General features: G+C 37.6%; 1 protein-coding gene across 1 annotated transcript in view; it reads left to right on the top strand.

The window, feature by feature from the left end:
• LOC149182313 (proteasome subunit beta type-6-like) overlaps nt 1–20,669 on the top strand; it is a 207,397-nt gene that overhangs the window by 89,172 nt on the left and 97,556 nt on the right. The window contains exons 4-5 of the mRNA XM_089418494.1: nt 14,210–14,265; nt 16,224–16,296. Coding sequence (XP_089274620.1) covers nt 14,210–14,265; nt 16,224–16,296 — 129 coding nt within the window. The remainder of the gene's footprint in view (nt 1–14,209; nt 14,266–16,223; nt 16,297–20,669) is intronic.

Here is a 20,669-nt window from a genome sequence, read left to right as displayed (position 1 = left end):
AAGAGTTTCTATACACATGACATGACTCTTTGACATTTACATAAATCCTAAAGACATCAAGAAGAAGTCTTTTATCTAGAGACACTTCTTGCTCATGAAAGCCATGTAGTAAGGTTACAAAAATAAATTATTTCCTTTTATTACATCAAATACAAAGATCATGTCATTATGAAGACCGAACCTAGTTACACTTTCTTCAACACTTTGGAGCTCCAAAACTTTGTTCGATGACAACATTGCGACCCTTTGGTCCCATTGTCACCTTCACTGCATCTGCAAGTTCTTCAATACCTTGCAGCATTGTTGACCGTGCATCAACACCAAATCAGATCTCTTTTGCAGCATAATTTATGCTCCAACTGAATCTGCTAGCAATCTGTATACGAGAGCTCCGCCTTCTGATTGTAGAAGCTACAACTACTGCTTCTCTATACATCTTGTAGTAGATCTTCTGAAGTTGAAGATGAAGTGAAATGAAACGAAACAAATATACAGTCAGAACAGATGGGTTGAGATTTCTCATCACATTTTGGCTACTTATAACCGAGTACTAGCTGGACTGATATTTTGATAGTGGGTCGAAGATTTTTCCCCTTGTTATTGGTCATAAACAGTGGTCCGATTAATGAAGCGTTGAACACAATTCAACTTTGAATAATGAGAATGCAACATGGGAATGGTGTGTTGAAAGTCTGAAATGTATTGCACTTATGTTGCGTTGAAATTTGGTATGTCCTTCTGTTTTGTGCATTGAAAGGTGAATTACGTGCTTTGAATTATGAAGAATGTACGGTGAATGCCGAGATTCACCTTATTTGTTCAATGAAAATGGCCAGAATCAATGAAGTATTAGAGTTCCTCAAAACTCTGATATTGTCTACTACTCATGATACATTAAAAGTCAGCAAAGTTGCTCTCACAAACATTCAAATCTGTCTACAAGATGCACTAGAAAAAGTAGTTTTTTTGTACTTTTAATCAGAGATTCTTTAGCGACAATAATTAAAACAAAAGAGTTGTCATTCTGAACTTGTTTTTATTCAGAACATTGAGACAGACTCCTATCAATAGCAAGTCAATAATGTTACAGTTGAATTAGATCCAGTGCTCAATGAAGCAACAAAGTTACATGCAGATGCAGAAATTTAGCCTGCACTTCCCAAGTCGATCATCAGACCTTGGGAAGAGCTTGTCCATAACAAGCACAAAACCGGGCTTGGATATGACAAGGAGTTGTCCTTTCATATTCCAGATTATTCAAAGCCCATCCAGTTCCATAGTGTTGGGTTTCTTCATGATGGTTCACCTTCACCTGTTCCAGATTCTGCTCCTCCACATTCGTAGCCAAAAGTCGTCAAATGCCAACATTGTGACCGAGTTAGCCATGTGAAAGATTGATGTTTTGATCTTCATCCGTGCAAGCATTGTGGTCAGCATACTCATTCTTCGCAAAGATGCTTCAAGAACAAACCTCCTGCAAGAACAAAGATTCATCTTGGATGGATCGCTTCTTGGCAATGGGCTTCAACAGTCAAGAAGATATTTCAGTCATATGTCAGAAGTTGTTCTAGAGTATTGAACAATCTTGCAGTTGAGTTTTCTCCATCATCTCACCTTGTATCTGACAGGGGGGTAAGTGATGGTCATCTACAAGATTCAAAGCCACATCAAGCGAGCATGAGCCAACCTACCATACCAGATTCAAAGTTGTAGCCAGAGACAAAGATGCCCTTGAGCATATCTTCGGTTGGTGATCAACCTTAAACCATCTATGCAGGGTTGAGACATCTTTTCAAAGAACTGGGGACACTTCCTCTAGCAAAAAACTTCAGCTTCTTGCCAGCTTTGGAAGAGTTTCAGGAGTTGCATTAAGCATTCTAGAGTTGGTGGTCATCCTTAAACCATCACTGGTTGAGACATCCCTTTTTAGGTTGAGTTTCTCTCTTTTATGCAGGGTGAGACCTCCCTTTCAAAGTTGAAGGTTTCCCTCTTCAAAACACGAGGAACACTTCCTCTAGCAGAAGACCTCAACTTCATGCCACATTTGGAAGAGTTCCGGGAATTGCACTAAGTGTTCCAGTGTTGGTGGTCATCCTTAAACCACCCTCCTTATGCCAACATTTCAGAGAGCACATTCAACCTAGTGCTGCCATGCATTTTTGCACATTTTGTATTATAACTCTCTTCTTGGACTCATACATACCCCTTCGGATTAAGGGGGGGAATTTAGGACATCTAATCTTCTATGGGTTGGTGTGGAATGTGAATAGCCACCAGAGTCCAAGAGACCACTTGGAATATGAATCCAAGGGTCACACCATGTACTATAAATGTATATCATGTCAATAATATATGCAATCAAATGCTTATCCTTCACATACATTGTTTACATTCCACGTGAGTTTAACAATGCCTTTTAAAAATAAGTTAAAAGCTAAGTAACCTGACATGTGGATTTGGGATTTGTTGGATACAGGGATTTGAGTGTCGGATTCGGACACGTTAACCCCCCGGAACAGGACATGTTTGGATACGTTATATATATTTTATTAAATATATATATATATATATATATTAAAAATTACATATTCCTTACACAAATTCTCATGATACAAATTCATTGATTTCAAACATAGATCTTCATCTAGATGTAAGTTTTAGTGTTTACAAAGTAAGTTAGTAACATTATGTCATGCATAGTACATACAAAATTCAAACACAATTGTAATTTGTGACATGTCACATAAATGATAAATGATAAATTCTAAATTCATAGTACATATTCAATTCGTCAATGGTCCAATAGGAGAAAGACAAGATAGTAAGGTAAAGACTCTGACAATTGTAGTTTTCTCAACTGCAAATAGCCTAATTCTGAAGTGTTTAATATGAAAAACTCTAAAACTACACTTGATTGCTTCAACAGGACACTTATACTGTCAACTGTAATAGTAAATATTTCATTACATGAAACTGTTCAAAGCAATGAAATAATTAACAATAAAAATCATTTCAGTCATTGCAAACTAGGTTCTTCCAGTTTAATTAACGATGATACGTTACATATGTGTTTCCTTCTTAAAATCCAGACAGGAAGGACAAAGCCGTGTCAAACCTTGACCACATAGAACTTGAGGCTAAAACAACAATTAGAAGAACACATGACTGAAGAACATTTTTAAAATGACAATACCCCTGAGAACAAAGTAATTTGTTATGAAGATTAGGATAAGATCAAACCAACAAAGTTAGAAATTGGTAGAGGAACCCATAAAGTTGAATGGGAAAAAAGAAGTTTAGACTGTAATGAGCAAATGAGTGTTAACTAAATGGCGCATTAGGAAGTTGCACAAAATATGTGCACACTAGATGCAAAAATATTCTTTGCTCTTTGCTCCAAACCCCTCACAACCTAAGTCACTTGACATGGGGATTTGGGATTCGTAGGATTCGGGATTCGTGGTGTCGGATTCAGACACGTTGACCCCCCGGAATAGGACACGTAGAATTCGTTATATATTATTTTATTAATATATATATATATATATATATATATATATATATATTTAAAATATATATATATATATATATTAAAAATTAGATATTTCTTACACAAATTTTAATTAATGATACAAATTTATTGATTTCAAATATAGATCTTCATCTATAGCTATTAGCATGCATAGTACATACAAAATTCAAATACATGTCAATCTATTATCTATTTCTTATGCTTGGCCGTCTTGCCACCACGAGAAATGTCTAATTTTTTAGTCTTGTTGGAAAATCAGGATCTTTGTCATTAATATCACCCTCTAAGCATTAATATCCAGAGGTATCTTTGTCATTGCCTCTGTATCTGTATAGGGATCTTTGTCATTATTATCACCCTTTAAGCATTAACATAAGATAGAACAAGCATAACATGTCAAGTCAAGATATTGTTTGAGTGATGCGTACATTTTTAGTAGAGTCATGATACAGGAGTTCGACAACCAATGTCACTAACATCAAGGTACATAGAGGGATTGGTGCTCTTGATTAAATACGAGTTCCATACCCTAATACATGACAAAATTCAATGGAAACATTGCAATCCCCCAATCCTAAAATCCTGAAAAACTGATAAGTCTGCTGGATTTTGAATGAAATCTAAAATTCTACTTTCTCCATATGAAATCCAATGAGGCCGGAACCACTCTCAAACATCCTGAGTCATTTCATGGTAATGTTAAAAATTCAAATCTTCATTTTCATCCTTTTACTTTAAGAATTTAACATTACCATGAATAGCATATCAATACTAGGGCCTAGACTTGATCATTAAGCTGCCAAAACACTTGCCAAATGAAAATATGTGTGGCTGTAATGACCAAATGCGGCCTTTTCATACCCGCGCAGGTCACTTTTGCCGCCTAACGAGTCTTGGAAAACAGGACACGCTGCCAAAATCGTGACACGCAGTCGGATTCGACGTGTCAAAATAGGACACGACGTGTCATGGTTTTTGGACACGAATCTCGAGAGAATCGTGTCGGACACGATGGATTCGGGATTCGTGGGGCCTATAGGATGAATCCGGTTTCATAGCTCACAACAAACCCACAACAAACCTATTGCAAAAGAGAGAAGAGAAAATGATAAAAAGGAATAGTAAAGTCAGCTTTTTTAGGCCGCACAGGTTACTTTTCCCGGATTTGTGTCCAGAAACCGGGACACAATCCAGATTCGATCGTGTCCCTTCCGAACACGACTTCTCTCGATTTCAGGACACGAATTGGCATAAATCTTGTCTGATTCGTCGGATTCGGGACAAGTCGGCGTATTTCAACGAATCCGGTTTCAGAGGTTAAAAGTAATGGATATTGAAGCTCAAAACATATTTGTATTTGTTTGGATAAGAGGAGACCACTATAGATTGGCCGGTGCAGGTTTTAGCTGTTTATGGAGTAACACCTTTTCATTTGTGTAGCTTTTCGTTTGATTCCTAGTCTTACTTTTGGAAACTAGAGAACTAATGGCCTTGGCTTTGTAAAATGATAAAATCACTCTCTCCAAAAAGAGAGAAGGCTTTCCAAGCAATTTTGGAAGGTTCTTGTGTATGCTTCTTGTAATTAGGGTTTAAGTGATTCTTATTCTATACTGGCCCTGTAAGTCCAATTAGTATGTAGAAAGAAAGAAACAAAAGAAGAAAGCAAACATCTTATGACGAAAAGGTTGACGGGACTTAGTTTACAACTTTATATCTGGCATCATTGGCCTAGAAAGTGCAAAAATTAATTCCATAGAGATTTGCTCTTCCTATACCTTTATTATCATAGTATAGGGCCAGGGCTTACAAAAGTCTATTGAAGGTCTATATTACTAGGAACCCACCTTAGCCATATCATTTCACATGTTGCGATGGCTGTTGTTTTATACTATGCTTCTGTTGTGTTGAGGTGGACACAATAGTTGTTGCATTTACCAATCCCAGAATTACTCTTGATATGTTGCTAAATGATTAGCCTGTGGTGACGTTTTTCTTATCCATGCGACTCTCCCAATTGGAATCTATGTACTCAACCATTTGAAGTTATTACCATGCAAGCACGCATTCAAGTCCATATTGAGTTGTGCATTTTGCATGCATGGGGGCTCTCTTTGTTGCATTTTAGTGAAGAACTTTGGGAATCCTTTTGTGCAATGAGATGATCCTGACTGCAGGTCTCAATTAAGTTTTGTAGGAGTAATAGATCAATTTCCCTACTAGCTGCCTATATAATTTTGCATCCACTGTCTATGAATCTTCACAAATTGATGACTTATTTCATATCTCAATAGGAATTGATCCTGACTTGTAATCTGGCATATTCTTTTCAGTATTTTTTGTGTGCTTGGTCTGGGACATGAAGGTACTACTATCCTTCTACCATAATTCATCTCCTACCAATAATGAAATAGGCCTAAATATGTCATTTTGAAGGGCTTTTACAGCTCAACTTTCAGATCTTTGATCATCTTTGTGGTGTTACTTGTAATTATCAGATGATCCATATACAACATCTATATTTTCTTTTGATTTTCATATACGGAGTAGGATTTGATTGACTTCTTCGGAATCCATTTCGCCTGTAGTGCTCATTAGTCATCAAATACTAGGCTTTGGGACCCTGTTTGAGCCATGGAATGCTTTTTTATTTTACAGACTTGGTGTTGTCTCCCTTTTTGCGTGAAGCCTTGGGGCTGTTGCATGTACATTTATTCTTCCAAATCTCCATTTAGACAGACGCTTGTTTGAAGAAGGTGTTGGAGTAAACGGACACACTGACATTCAGTAATGATGTTGCATGTGACCATTTGAATGTTGATAACAACATGTGAGTCTGTTATCATTATCATTTATGTGATCATCATCGGACCAATTGTAATATTATTGAAGCTAGCTAGTTAAATCACCACAACTGGTTGGGAGTGCAATAATGATGTAGAGTAGTAGTAAAAGGAGAGAGTGGTTCTGTAATTTATCATGGGCTTGCCATATGCATGATTCTCCTCACTTCAGTGCAATGTTTTAAAAACTGGAACTAGTGACTGGACCAGTCCACCTAATGAATTGGGTTTCGAACCGGAACTGGTCGAACTAGGATTGATCAAGTCAAAACGAACCGGTTTTAAAAAATACATTAAATATTATTTTTTAAAGAAAAAAACTATTTTTAAGATTTAAAACCATGATTCCAAGCCAATAGAGACAAAATATGCAAATATTGCTCATTTATATACCATGTAAAGGTGAATATATCAAAATGGCACTGAGTGCAATACATATCATCGACAAAATACATAAGCAATGAGGCTCTAAATGGCCTCTAGAGTGCAAAAACAAAGCCTACAAACTATGGGGCCACTGGCCTACTACAAGTCTACATATATGATAATAGTGATCAACATTATCACTTGAAACTTGTCATGGGTCATCATGATCAAACTCAGTTGGTTGAGTCTCGACTCCCAAACTTTGCAGTTGCTTGAGTCACAAACTTCTCTATTGGTTCAATGACTTGAGTCTCAAACTTCTAAAGGTATTCTGCCCTAATATGCCCTATTGAGTCATTTGGTGCTTCACATGGCTTTACATGGCCTCCTATCCCAGCCAAGTGTTGCTTGAACCTATTAATACCCCCTCCAATAGATTTTTGGCAATATTTGCAGATCATTTTGCCATCAATCATATCACAATGAGCCCATGCTCCTTGGTTTTTGGAGGCATGATGACTACTACTTAGCTCAAACTCTCTGCTGTTCCACTACTCCAGCAAAAGCTCAACACTCTCCAAGCTCCCAATCAAACTCACAAAAACTCTAAATGAGATGTGTGAGGCTGTTAATTTTAGGTATGTTCTATGCTGAGAGCAAATTTACCTCAATTTTCCATATTAGTTTAATATCAATTCCAGATTAGCAATCACATTTAGCATGATAGTAAAATGCAGATAGAACATAAACATAAATCGCAGAAGACAAGCCAAGATAAGAGGACACAAGATGTGGCGCTAGCCAAGGACAAACCCCAATGTGGGGAAACCCTTGATCAATTCTTCTTATGCTCTTCAATAGTTCAGCAAAGAGAGAGATAGTACATATACATCAGAAGTCAACATTTTGACTTGTCAAAATAAGAGCAGAGATCTTCTCTAGGAAGATGACACATGAGGTAGTAGATCTGAACACAGAGGATTCCATCACTGTGTTGCACTTATTACACTATGCTGAACTCATCATACAACATCCAATCATCACTGTGCTGCACCCATCATGCTACGCTTCATCATGACCATGCTGCACCACTGTCATGCTGCACTATGCTGCAGTGTTGTGAAAAGCGCGATTAAATCGCGCTTTTTTGAAAAAATCGCGATTAAATCGCGCTTTTGTCCCCCGCCGATTTAATCGCGCTTTTACACGAAAAAATCAGCTATTTTTTTGCCGATTTTTTCCGAAAAAAGCGTGATTTATTTTATTTTATTTTATTTTATTTTTATTATTTCTTTTTTTTTCGAAAAAGGCGCGGGGTTGCCGGGCAGCGCGATTTATAATGAGTTTTTGGGTTTTTTGTTTGTCATTTGGACAGTGGGCGCGCGCGGAAGGAGGAGGAGGTGTTGGAGAGCAGCTAAAGAGGGTTTGTGACCAAATCTAAGTGCTTAGAGGACAAATTCAAGAGGAGACCACCGATTTCTCCATAGAAACGGTATGTTGATTAATTTTTTTTTTGTTTTCTTTGTTTAAAAACATTGTTTTTCTATGTTTTTCATTGTTTTTCGTTGGGAAACTTCATATGGGCACCATTTTCCTTTTGTTTTCATTGTTTTTAAAGAATTTTTTGTATTTTTTCATTGATTTGGGATGGGTAACTTGGTATGACTATGGGAACCAATTTTTTTTTTTCAACATTGTTTATGTTTTTTCATTGTTTTTGGCATTTTCCATTTGGTTGGGTAACTTGGGTTTGGAACTTTGGATTCTGGAAATTTGTAACTTGTAATTTTGTAAATGCTAAATTGTAATCCTAAATTCCTATTTCCTAATCCTTATTTTCCCATAGGTTTGCAAATTCAAAGTTCAAAAACAAACATGCCAAGGAAATTGGATCCTTTCTGGGAATATGGTGAACCTAAAGCTCCGAATGATAGACAAAACTTGAATTGCAAGTTGTGTGGAAAGGAGATATGCGGGGGGGTGTACAGGTTGAAGTTTCACCTTGCACAAATCCCTGGACATGATGTGGGGCCCTGTATAAATACAAATCCTGAACTTATCCAAAGAGCCATGAGAGCATTGGGAGAATTAGAGCACACTAAAGAGGCCAAAGAACTCAAAAGGCAACTAAAAAGGTCAGCTGAAGGAAGTGGGCCAAGTGGCACTGGTTCTACTGCAGCATCAGTCAATCCGGTAGCTGCATCATCATTTTTTGTTCCTCGAACCACACCTGGTTCACAACCATCTATCGGTTCAATGCTAAAAAGAACTGATAAAGAACAAGCTGACAGGTTGATGGCAAAATTTCTCCTCTGGAGTGATATTCCTTTCAGCATTGTAAGGAATAATCCATTTTTCCAACCTACTGTTGATGCTATTGCCAGTGTTGGCCCGGGGTACAAAATCCCTTCTTATCATGATTTCAGAGGCCGGATTCTTCAAAATGAAAAGCGTGACTGCACCCAAAGATTGGGGGATTTTAGGGCATCATGGGCACAAACAAGATGCACTGTTATGTCAGATGGTTGGACTGACCAAAAGGGGAGAACCCTTATAAACTTCTTTGTTAGTTGTCCCAAGGGGACTATGTTTATCAAATCTGTTGATGCATCTCATCAAATCAAAGATGCAAGAACTTTATGTGATTTGCTGGATGTGTTTATTTTGGAGGTGGGTGAACAACATGTTGTCCAAGTCATAACGGACAATGCTGCAAATTATGTCGCTGCTGGTAGAATGCTTATGGACAGGCATCCTACTTTATTTTGGACACCTTGTGCTGCCCATTGTATTGATTTGATGTTAGAGGACATAGGGAAAATTCCCTTTGTCAAAGATATTGTTGACTCATCAAAAAGCATCACAAAATTTATATATAATCATACATCTGTGCCTAGCTTGATGAGAAGATTCACCAACAACAAAGAGTTGGTGCGCCCCGCCATTACACGGTTTGCCACGAGTTTCATATCTCTTCAATCCCTCTTGAATTCTATGTGGGATGTGAAGAGAATGTTTCTTTCAGAGGAGTGGCGTGCTTTGTCAATGAGCCGCAAACCAGAAGGAGAGGCCGTATGCAGACTAGTTTCATACGAGGAAGACTTCTGGGCGAGAGTGCAGGAGGTGTGCGCTGTTACTGAACCTTTGGTAAAGGTTCTTCAGTTGGTTGATGGTGAGAAGCTCGCAATGGGCTATTTGTATGAAGCCATGGGCAGGGCCAAAGAAGCCATTCGCGCCTACTATGATGATAAGGGAGATGATGGGTTTCAGAAACAACTCCTTCTATGGGGAGTGATTGATGAGCGATGGAACAACACACTCCATCGTCCGATTCATGCTGCTGGGCTTTTCCTGAACCCTGCATTTTCTTATGCATGTGGGTTTGATTTTGATGCTGAGATCATGGATGGATTCTTATCCTGTGTCCAGAAGATGGTGCGATCTCCAGAACAACGTATAGATATCTCTAAACAAATTGAAACATATAAGATGGCAGGTGGCACATTTGGCTTTGAGATGGCTATCACTGATAGGACGATTAAAATGCCAGGTATTTTTTAGTTTGTAACTTTGTTTCAAATTTCATTGTCTCTTCAAATTCCATTTTTTTTTTATGTTTATTTAAAATTTTATTTGTAATTTTGTTGTAGATGTATGGTGGAAAATGTATGGTGACAGGGTACCCCTTTTGCAAAAGCTTGCCATTCGCATCCTCAGCCAAACATGCAGCTTCTCAGGATGTGAGCGCAACTGTAGTGTATTTGAAAAAATACACAACAAGAAGCGCAACAGGTTAACACTTAAACATTTAAAATATTGCAAATTTCCAAATAAATTTTTGAATTCATTAAACAATATTTTTTTTATAATATCAATTATTAATTATTATTTCATGATCTTTGTACAGGTTGGAGTTCCAGCGACTTAATGACATGGTCTACGTCTACTACAATCTTCGATTGTGGGTGAGGCTACTTGAGAAGACACCTGATGTGGATGCCATCTCATTGGATGGGATTGATACCACTGCTGCATGGAGGGTTGAGGCCGAGAGGCCCCTCATGGATTCTACTGATGATTGGTTAGTGCAGGATGTAGTGGAGGGGGAGGAGGAGGAGAAGCAGGTGGAGGAGGAGGAGGAGCAGGAGGAGGAGGTGACACCGCCTACCCGGGCTACCACTGCCACCAGTAGAGGACGTGGTCTACCTCCTGTAGCTCCTACTTCTAGTTCTTCAGCTTCTAAAGCACATCAGACTCCACTGCCATTTCCACCAGCACAAGCACTAGCATCTACATCTAGAGGGAAAGGGAAAGCTGTGGCATTTTCTCGCAAGAGGGGCAGAGGAAATCAATAGGATTAGACTTTCATTTTATTGTATATGACATTATGACATGATGAGATACATTATCATATTTTTTGTTGATATTTTGAGGCTGAGTTGGGACTCAGGAGTCAGGACTTACTATTCAGGACATGATTCAATGTTATGTGTGATTTTAGCGCTAGAAATGATATTAAACATCTTATATATTAGTTTTTTTTATTATATTTATGTGTCAATGTATTTATTTTATGTTGTAGATGGTTTAGATATTAAAAAAATTGAAAAAAAAAGAAAAAAATTGAATATTTTTGTACCAAACGATTTTTTCCCGCTTTTTTCCGCTTTTTTCCCGATTTTTCCGATTTTTTCCGATTTCTTCCCCACGCCGATTTAATCCTGCTCGCGCTTTTCACAACATTGTTATGCTGAACCATTCGTCATCACTATGCTGCACCACTCATGCTGTCACCTATATGCTGCATACATCAATACTGTCATGGAACAACCTTAGCTGCTTGCTATGGCTTGCAGCCTAGCAAAGAAGCTAGCTACCAAGTTCCTAAATGGCAGCGATACCCTCAGATTTCTAATATAGAGACAACTACCCCCAACATACCTATGCCTTAGAACAGTTGTAATTAACACTACTGCTGCTAGGCTTCCTTTGCAACGTTAGCTGTATTTGTGACAGCGAATTAAGACTTCTTCAGGCCTGAGATTAGGGCCTCTTCTAGGCCTCCTTCCTGTGGCTTAGGGCAGCGTATGAGTAGCATATAGAAGGTCTGTCCTAGCTAAGTATATGCATCCTCCTTGACTGCGGCCACAGTGTTTAGGGCACTCAAGGACAACGTTAGGGTGGCTGTGTATTCCCTATCATTAGGCCAGCTTATAGATCTCAATACAGTGGATAGAATTTCTATTATGACAACGGACATTAGGAGCTGTTCAGACATCAGATTAAGGCTCTCTTTTACTGCGTTTTGAGGGTTTCTTGTAACAGCAAATTGTGATCAGCGGCTAGGGCATTTAGGCTTCTCCTTCAGCTGAGTGTAAGCCTCTTTTATGAGGGCTTACACTTCACTGCCCTCGTTGACATAGCTGTGTGTGCAGCTAGGGCTCTTTTGGAGCATCCTTTGGCAGCGTTAGGACTTCTACATTAGGGCAGCGCAGAGCCTATCTTCATAACTGTGTTAGGCCTTCATCTCCATGCCAATGTTAGGAGCTAGGGCATCTTCCTTAGGGCTGCGTAGATCCTTCTTTCCCATGACAACATCTAGGGCATCTCCTCTTAGGGCAGCATATCATTTTAGGATCTCTCCTCCCACCAAACCCCAAAGACAAGTGGAGAGGAAGAGATCACAAGAGGTGTGTCCAAATGACTTGCAAGCCACCTCTTTTTATGGTAAAACGTTGAGGATAGATGGGGGCAATTTGGTTGCTAGCCAACCTTGATGAATTGTCGCATAACACAAATAAATTCATATTTCCATGAATACATGTTGGAAGTGGATGATCTTTAGATCAATCCTACACCTCTCGACGAGAGGAATCCAAGAAAAATATCAGCTGCCATAAATAAGTAGATCCACATGGAGTTTGGCCCTAGTTGCCAATTTTAACAGAGGCAAATGAGCGGGTTGAGCTCCTTTTAAAGGCTTGGAGAGGGTATTTTTGGAGGGAAAGAACCCTTATTTTCCCTCCAAAACACCCTACAAACTTGGAAAACTGTGCTGTGTGGGTCCTCCGTGGCCTTGGCAGCTAACCGACTAGTTTAGGACGGAACCGGCCAGTCTGACCACAAACCGGCCGGTTCCGTCCTAAATTGGCCGGTTAGGACCGATTTCCCCTTTTTGGGCGAAATGAAGGGTCAAACCGGGTTTTTCTACCGGTTTGACCCGGTGGGCTAGCTAACCGGCTGGTTTGACCGGTTACCGGTTCAGACCGACCGGTTTTTAAAACACTGCTTCAGTGTATTATTTATTGTCGTGTTTGCATATTCTGTATCTTTCCATATATTCTTTTGGAACTTTTGTAATTCATCAAATTGTATATCAATTAATCTAGTAATTGACAACGGTTCATGAATGCAGATTCCCACCGTTGTAATTCATGGTGAAAAGTAGTTTCTGGAGAAAATTTGTGTTATAAGAAGTTTTCTATATGCATGATTCTCCTCACTTTTTAAATTATTCTTAATAACCTATAATTAATAATAATAATTAACGTGTTTCATTACTATTATCAGTGATATTGTTAAGTATTATACTTTTTGGAATAATAAAACCCTTTTCCAATAATATTACCCATCATCTATTTAGTCAGTCCTTTCTCTGGTTTAATTTAATATTTTTTTAACGACTCTTTCTTGGCACTACCATTATATATTGGTTAGGTCTCTCTTCCCCTTCATCTATGTTTTCTGCTTGTTGTCCTTGATGATGGGTGAAGGGTTCACCCAAAATGTTGGACGTTTCAACTTCTTATAACACAGTTCTTCTCCAGATTCATTTCAGAAACAATTCAAATTTCTTGTTTTTTGGCCTAACATGATTTTTTCATTTATATATGAAAGTATGCATCTAAAGTTGGTCCATATAAGCAAACTATACCATATTTGTTACTACAGTTGGCAGTTAAAGCTCTCATATCAAACTGTCACATTTTACCTTTTTGACATGGATTAGAAGTTCTCTTGTAATCTCTCTAGCCCCTCTGATCTAGTTTGGTTTCTGTGGATGTTAATATAAAATTCATTTCATTTCTTGTATGTCTTCATTGCTTGTTTGTACACTATCTATTGGTTTTTGATTTTTCTGTTTTTAGAATCTCTTTTAAATTTATAACTGCACATGTTAGTTTGAAACAAAAGGGAATATTTGAACTTCCACAGTCTACTGTGTTCTTGAAAAAAGGATATTTTGCTCAAATAACTTTTAGAAATTCAGCATTGCTATTCTAGTTTGATTGGCAAGCATAAAGTTTGAGAGCTGACATCTGAGAGTTTGGTAGCTGCATACTTGTTAATCCTAAGATATTTTGTGAATTGAATGAAAGGGTCTAGTGACTTTTAAAATAATTTCTCATTGGAGTCCTTTTAGTATCCATCTGATCATTTCTTTATATGCTTCTTGGTTATTCTGTTACAGGCTGCAGATTCCCAAGTGGTGTCTGATTATGTGCGCTATTTTCTCCATCAACACATGTAAGGCTTATTTGATGCATTTCATTTGTTAGGGAGGTGATTATTTTAACATTGTTCTTTGTATTATAGAAATAAGACATCTAGGAGAGTAAAGAATATATATACCCAGAAAATAATATGTAGGAGTGAAGAAGTGCAATATAGCTTTATTGACAATATCATTGGAGAGTAAAGCACATATACACAGAAAATAATATGTAGGTGACTTTATTGACAATATTTGGACGATGACCTGTTTAGGTTATGAGGGGTTGATTTTGGTGAATTATATGAATACCTCATGAGTCGTCACCCATTCATATTTGCTTTCTTGGTTCAACACTTTGAGATTTGCTTGTTGACCCTAATCTCAAACATGAGAAATTATGTGCATGCCTTGTTTTGTTTTTCAAAGTTAGTCATCTTTATAGTTCAAGTTTTTGAAAGAGGGCATGCTCTAACTTATGCTTGTATTTCTTACATGTTCAACTGTAGTATTGCACTAGTAAATCCTTATTCTCAAAGCTAAAATGGCCTGATAAAATGCCTGTTGACGAAAGCTTAAAGTGCAGCTCACAGTAACTTCCTTTTTGTTAGATATTGTTCATCTTCTTGTTTCTCATGATAGTCCTCATCCACATCATCTTCATCTAGATCATCATCTTGATCTACATAATCTTCATCGACATCTTTTTCATCTGGATCATCATCCTGATCTATATCATTATCATCCACATCAAGATCAACTTTATCTGGGTTTTCATTATCTTGATCTAGATCATCCTCATTCACATCAAGATCAGCTTTATCTAGATCCTCATCTTGATCTGTATAAGCTTGATCGGAGTCATCATCTAGATCATTTTCCTCTTTATTGATTTCCTTTCGACATGCTTTAATTTCTGCACATGATTTTTCTAATCGTTGAAATACTTCTTGAATTTTATTAAACTGCTCAATGCAATCAGGACTTGAACGTAATGGCACATTGTGCGGTGAACAACGTTCAAAGACCTGCATGATTATATTGTGTGCCATGGCTCTGATACCACTGAAGCAACAAAAATTGCTACTGAAGCATGAAGACTGATAGCTTGGAGACTTGAATGTAAAAATACACAAGGGGTATTTGTAATAATAATTTGTTATATATAAAATGTACAAGTGATGTCGAATGTTACAATGAGGCCCTGCTTTTATACCTAAGCAGGTGACCTTTCATGATTAGGCATGTCTTTTATACATGCTTTTTCACTTAACTTAATGACTATTTGACATAATCAATATTTGATTTATTTAATATTTACATTTATTTTATTTATTTACTTGTTATGAATTATATTCATAACAGACTGATTGGACAATCAGTCAACACTAGTATTATGTTTCAACTATATGTCCATATTTTCAGAATGCACATCAAATTAGTGGAGGCAGTATTGGTTCTTTGCCTCGCCCATGTCTTTGTGACACCAAAGCTGCATTTGACTTGTAGGTTTAAATAGTTTTTGTTTAGCGCTTAATCAAAATATGTTTGAACTTTGATTCATTTAATATTGTGAGTTGTGGCTAAACTTGTTGGTCATCTACCTTCAAGCCATGCACATGAAATGACTGAACAGATCCCAGTTGTGCAGGGGATGTCTTTCTACATGTAAGAGGATCTCTTTTAGTTTGGTTTAATTACCTTTCTGTACTACCTTGTTATGAATTAAGTTTCTTACTGTTTATTACTGTGACTGCTTATTGATGCCGAAGAATATTGAGATCAGCCAGTTTGTAAACATGTTTAGGCATTTTGTTTTTTATTCCACTCGAAAGAGATCTCGTGTACTGTGTTGTATTATCAGATTCACATTATTAGGCATATGTGAGAAAACATTACAGTTTTTCAACTGTACCTTTTTCTTGCTTCGTAAAAGGAGATTGTTCCAAGAGTAGTTATTGGGAAACATGTTTGATATATATTTGTTTTGCAGAATACAACTTGGGCAACCTGCCACTGTGAAAGTTGCTGCTAACTTGATACGGCAATTATCATATAACAACAAGGTTAGACTGGAACCACATGTCAATGTATTAAAATTGTTCTGTTTTCATCTAGAAGGAAAGGGAGTACATCTTGAATTAAGTGAAAATTAGTTTACATTCTAGAACTCTATATATTGCACTGAGAAAAGTTGGGTGCACTTCATAGCCAAGGTGGTGGAGATGTGTCTTGTCCATCTGTGACATCAAAATAGTTTTTGGATGTCTGTAATATAATAATAAATTTAACTTGCATAGATCCATTTCAACCCCAGAGCTTTTAAGCGCAAAGAGTTTTGCATCTTGGTTTTGTATCGATATCTCTTAGTGTCTAACAGATCTGGGGCTAAGATGGATCTATGCTGATTTATATAATCATATACTATAACAGATCTGGGGCTAAGATGGATCTATGCTGATTTATATAATCATATACTATAAACAACTTCATGGGGACGGTTTGGCCCATTGTTGTAAAAATAGATTGAGTTCCTTCTGTTTTTGACCTCTGATTTGTTTCTAACTCCAGTATCCATATTGTTCTTTCTTTTAGGTCTGATATAAGACTGTTTTTATTATTTGAAACAGGTGATACTATGTCATATAAGATTAGTTTTGTTACTATGTTTTTCCCAATAGGATATTTCTCAGGTGCACTTGAACTCAATATTTCTGTTCAAATTTTATGTGAATAAAGAAACTTGTCACATGCCTCTAGGAAAATCCATCTACAAATGTTTGAAGCTTGGATGCATTCAGTCATTCTCTAGGGCCTTGATGTTATCCTTTGTTTGTAAGAAAGGTACGATAAAGTTAGATGCTTATATCCTCTCCCATTTGTTTACAATGTATGTGATTCTCATCAGCTGCGGAGACAAATTGCAATCTACTTTCCAAGATCATTATAAGCTCATGCTAATTTCTTGTCTCTATAAGATTCTTCAGGAGATTGTTTTTCCTGTGCATATTTTCTACATTAGGAAGGTGTGACTTAGCGCGCTTAGGGAACTTTATAAAATGCTGAATAAATATTCCCTCAAACTCTATCCATGTAAAATTCCAAGATAGAGTTTCTGAACTTTTTGTTTGGTTTCCAGTGAAGTATTTCTTCAAATTATTGGTCTATAATCTGCTGTGGGTAAATGCTCTTATAAATTTAATAATAAGCTACAAAAATCACAATGCCATTGATAATAGACAGTGGTAACTATAGGGAAGGCATTTCTCATTTAAAAGCTAGAAATATACAGTGACAAATCTGATAAATAGCACCTGGTAACACCGAATGGAGACAGTCAATATGAACAATTACAAGCATGAACAGCAGTCCTTAGTGTATGACTCCAGCACTTGCTTTGAAAGTATGCTGTTCTGGGAACGTATACAGGCTCTATTCTGCAACCACCCTTCTTTCACCAGCAGTCCCACGCTCTGCTTGTTATTGGAATAAACACAGTCCGAAAAGGGAAGTGTCTGGCAAAGCTGAATCAACAGTGATAAAGCTCCTTACATATCCAAATACTCAGAAAAATGTATATTGCTGGTCATCTGGCTTATCTCAGTCAACAATACAATGTTTCGTAGTCCCCACATCTGGCTTATCTCAGTTAACAATACAATGTTTTGTGGCCCCCACAATGTCAGAATAAACTCCATGCAGTAGGGAAATTACAGCATCACAAAGGTGGTACGCCTAACCATCTTTCCAAATTGATGTTCAAGGGCTGCACCAAATTTGGTTATTTAGCTCCTATGCACAAAGATTAGGCCCCACGTCCAGCAGAATAATATATGACCTGGGAATAATAGAAAATAGGCCCCACAGGTGGTCGCTTAGCTCAGTTAGCTAAACGCAGTCCAGAAATACAAGAAACTCATACAGCAGTTGGAATAACTCATGGTTTTTAGCCAGGTGCTCGAGCTGCTCTTCCAAGAGGAGAATCGGACCATGTTATGAATTAAATATTCATAACTATATATATATATATATATATATATATATATATAAGGTTAAATTAAATAATAAATCAAAATATTAAAATATTAATATTTAGACATAAATTAACACTAAGCTACTTAATTAAGTTGAAGAGGCATTAGTCAAAAGACATACCTCTCTACGTTGGCATGGATAGTTAACTCGAATATAAGGAGAACTGCCATGGCCATGTAACTCATTCATTGATTATTGATTTTAATTAAAAAAGGTATTTATACATATTAATTATGTTCAATTTCCAGTTATTTGAAATTTAAGTAAACGAGTGTACATAAATTCGTGAATCAGTGGTATCGGAGCAGTGATCTTTGCCTGGAAGACACTGCATTACCCTGCGGGCCGTTGGCCTTGCTGGCGTTACATAATTCTTCATGCCCCGTCCCGCTCTGCATTAAAAAACCCTGAAGTTGCCCCCTGCTGCATTGGCGACTGTGCCATTCTACTGCTTCTGCTGACCCCTTGCCCTTCACTGCTCTTGCCTGCTGCCTGCGTCCCCCGACAGCGCCGTCATCTTCTGTCCACTGTCTTGCTGGCTGCGTCCATTCCTTGTGTTGACTCCTGCTGGCCACACTCTGTCACAGCTGCTGCCACCTCCACTCTAGGTCCCTCTCATCCGCTGCAACCCCGTCGACAGCCACTACCACTGCAGCTCCCCACCGTGATCTGACACACCGTCGGCCCTTGTCTTCATTGACCACGCCACAGCCACCATGCTGATTTCGGTTGCCATGTGTGCAATGGCCGCATTTACGACCTCGATCACACTGGTTAACAGATTCAGGCGTCGTTAAATCCGTTGTGCTTTTAAGTCATTGGGTAACTCTGATTTTAATTTATAATATATAGTTATACAACATTATAATTATTTATATAACATATAATTATAATTTAATTAATTAATATATTTTAATTAATTAAATTATTTAAAAAAAATTGGGTCTAGCAAGAAGAAGTCTAAAATGGGGAGCAGCAATAACAATGACGAATTTTAAAAAATACAAGATGACATCAGTAAATTAAATAATCCTCTGGATAACGTAGAGAAGTCAGTTAGTAGACATGATCAAATGGCCAAGGATATTTCATATTTAAAAAATATGATAAGTCAGCATTTTGGGAAGACTAATCCACCCTTAGCCACACAGAGTCCCAAGACTTCGGAAGGTGAAAATTCTCCAGATCATGAGTTCCTGCACGAAAATCCACTAATACCGCAACTACACTTCGAAGGAAGTCGGTACTACACAAAGACCCATGAAAATAACCATCTTAAAATTAAAAATGAATTACCTAAGTATGATGGTAAGAATCATAAAGGCACCATCGTATGGGTAAATACGATGGACACCATTTTTTTAGCAAACCCACCACTCGGCGAGCAAGAAAAGGTCATGACTGCATCCAACTACTTAGAGGCAGAGGCGTATGATTGGTTCCTGTGGTGGTCTTCTAAATGTACAGGTTGTTCGTTCAACTGGGAAAATTTAAAAAATGCCTTGCTGAAAAGGTTTCATGACGAGGAAGAGGATGATGTATACGAGAGATTCGTTCACCTCAAAAAGAAAGGATCGGTGAGTGAATACACTCACAAATGGGAAGTATTAGCAGTAAGGCAAAGAGGATTTTCAGATGAAGAGCTATTAAAAATGTATCGTCGTGGCCTTAAAGATTATATTCGGGAGAGTTAAAATTACATAAACCCAAAACCATTGAGGATGCTAGACATGCAACTATAATTATCGAATGGAAATATAAACTCCACAAGGCACCATATGTCAGTAACGAGAAAACAAACAACTACTCAAAAGGGAAGTCAGGTAAACCATCATCAGAGAACACTAGCAAGTACATTCCGCCACAAATGCACAATGAAGGGAAACAACAGTCTAGTGTTGAAAGGAAAAAGGATGGCAAATGCTGGAAATGCTGAGACAAGTATTACGCAGGACATAAGTGCGAAACACAAAAACTTTACAACTGTGAAGCAGAACAAGAAGAAGAATCCTCAGAAGACAACTCTGACGAAGAGAACAATGAATAAAATGCAAACCCTAATCCAAAATCATAAGAGGATATGCCACGAATTTCTCTTGCAGCCATCACAGGGATAGCTCAGCCACGAACACTAAAAGCTTAAAGGTCATCTTAAGAAGCAAAACATTATCGTTCTAATAGACTCGAGGAGTACGCACAACTTCGTAGATGTCAATGGTGCAAAAACACTGAACATTTTTGCTTACCCTATGGAAGATTTAAAAGTTATGGTAGCAGATGGAAAACGAATAGATGGAGTAGGCCATAAAGTTAAATTGCAACTAAACTAATACGAAATGGAGTCTAGTTTTTATACAGTCCCCCTAGGAGGAGTAGATGTCGTTTTAGGAGTACAATGGTTACA

Source organism: Pinus tabuliformis, chromosome 3_2 (genome assembly GCF_031772625.1).
Source record: "Pinus tabuliformis cultivar Carrire ecotype Pingquan chromosome 3_2, CPIR1, whole genome shotgun sequence".
Classification (NCBI taxonomy): Eukaryota; Viridiplantae; Streptophyta; class Pinopsida; order Pinales; family Pinaceae; genus Pinus; species Pinus tabuliformis.
The sequence above is the reverse complement of the archived record's forward strand: the minus strand, read 5'-3'. Positions and strand labels throughout refer to the sequence as shown.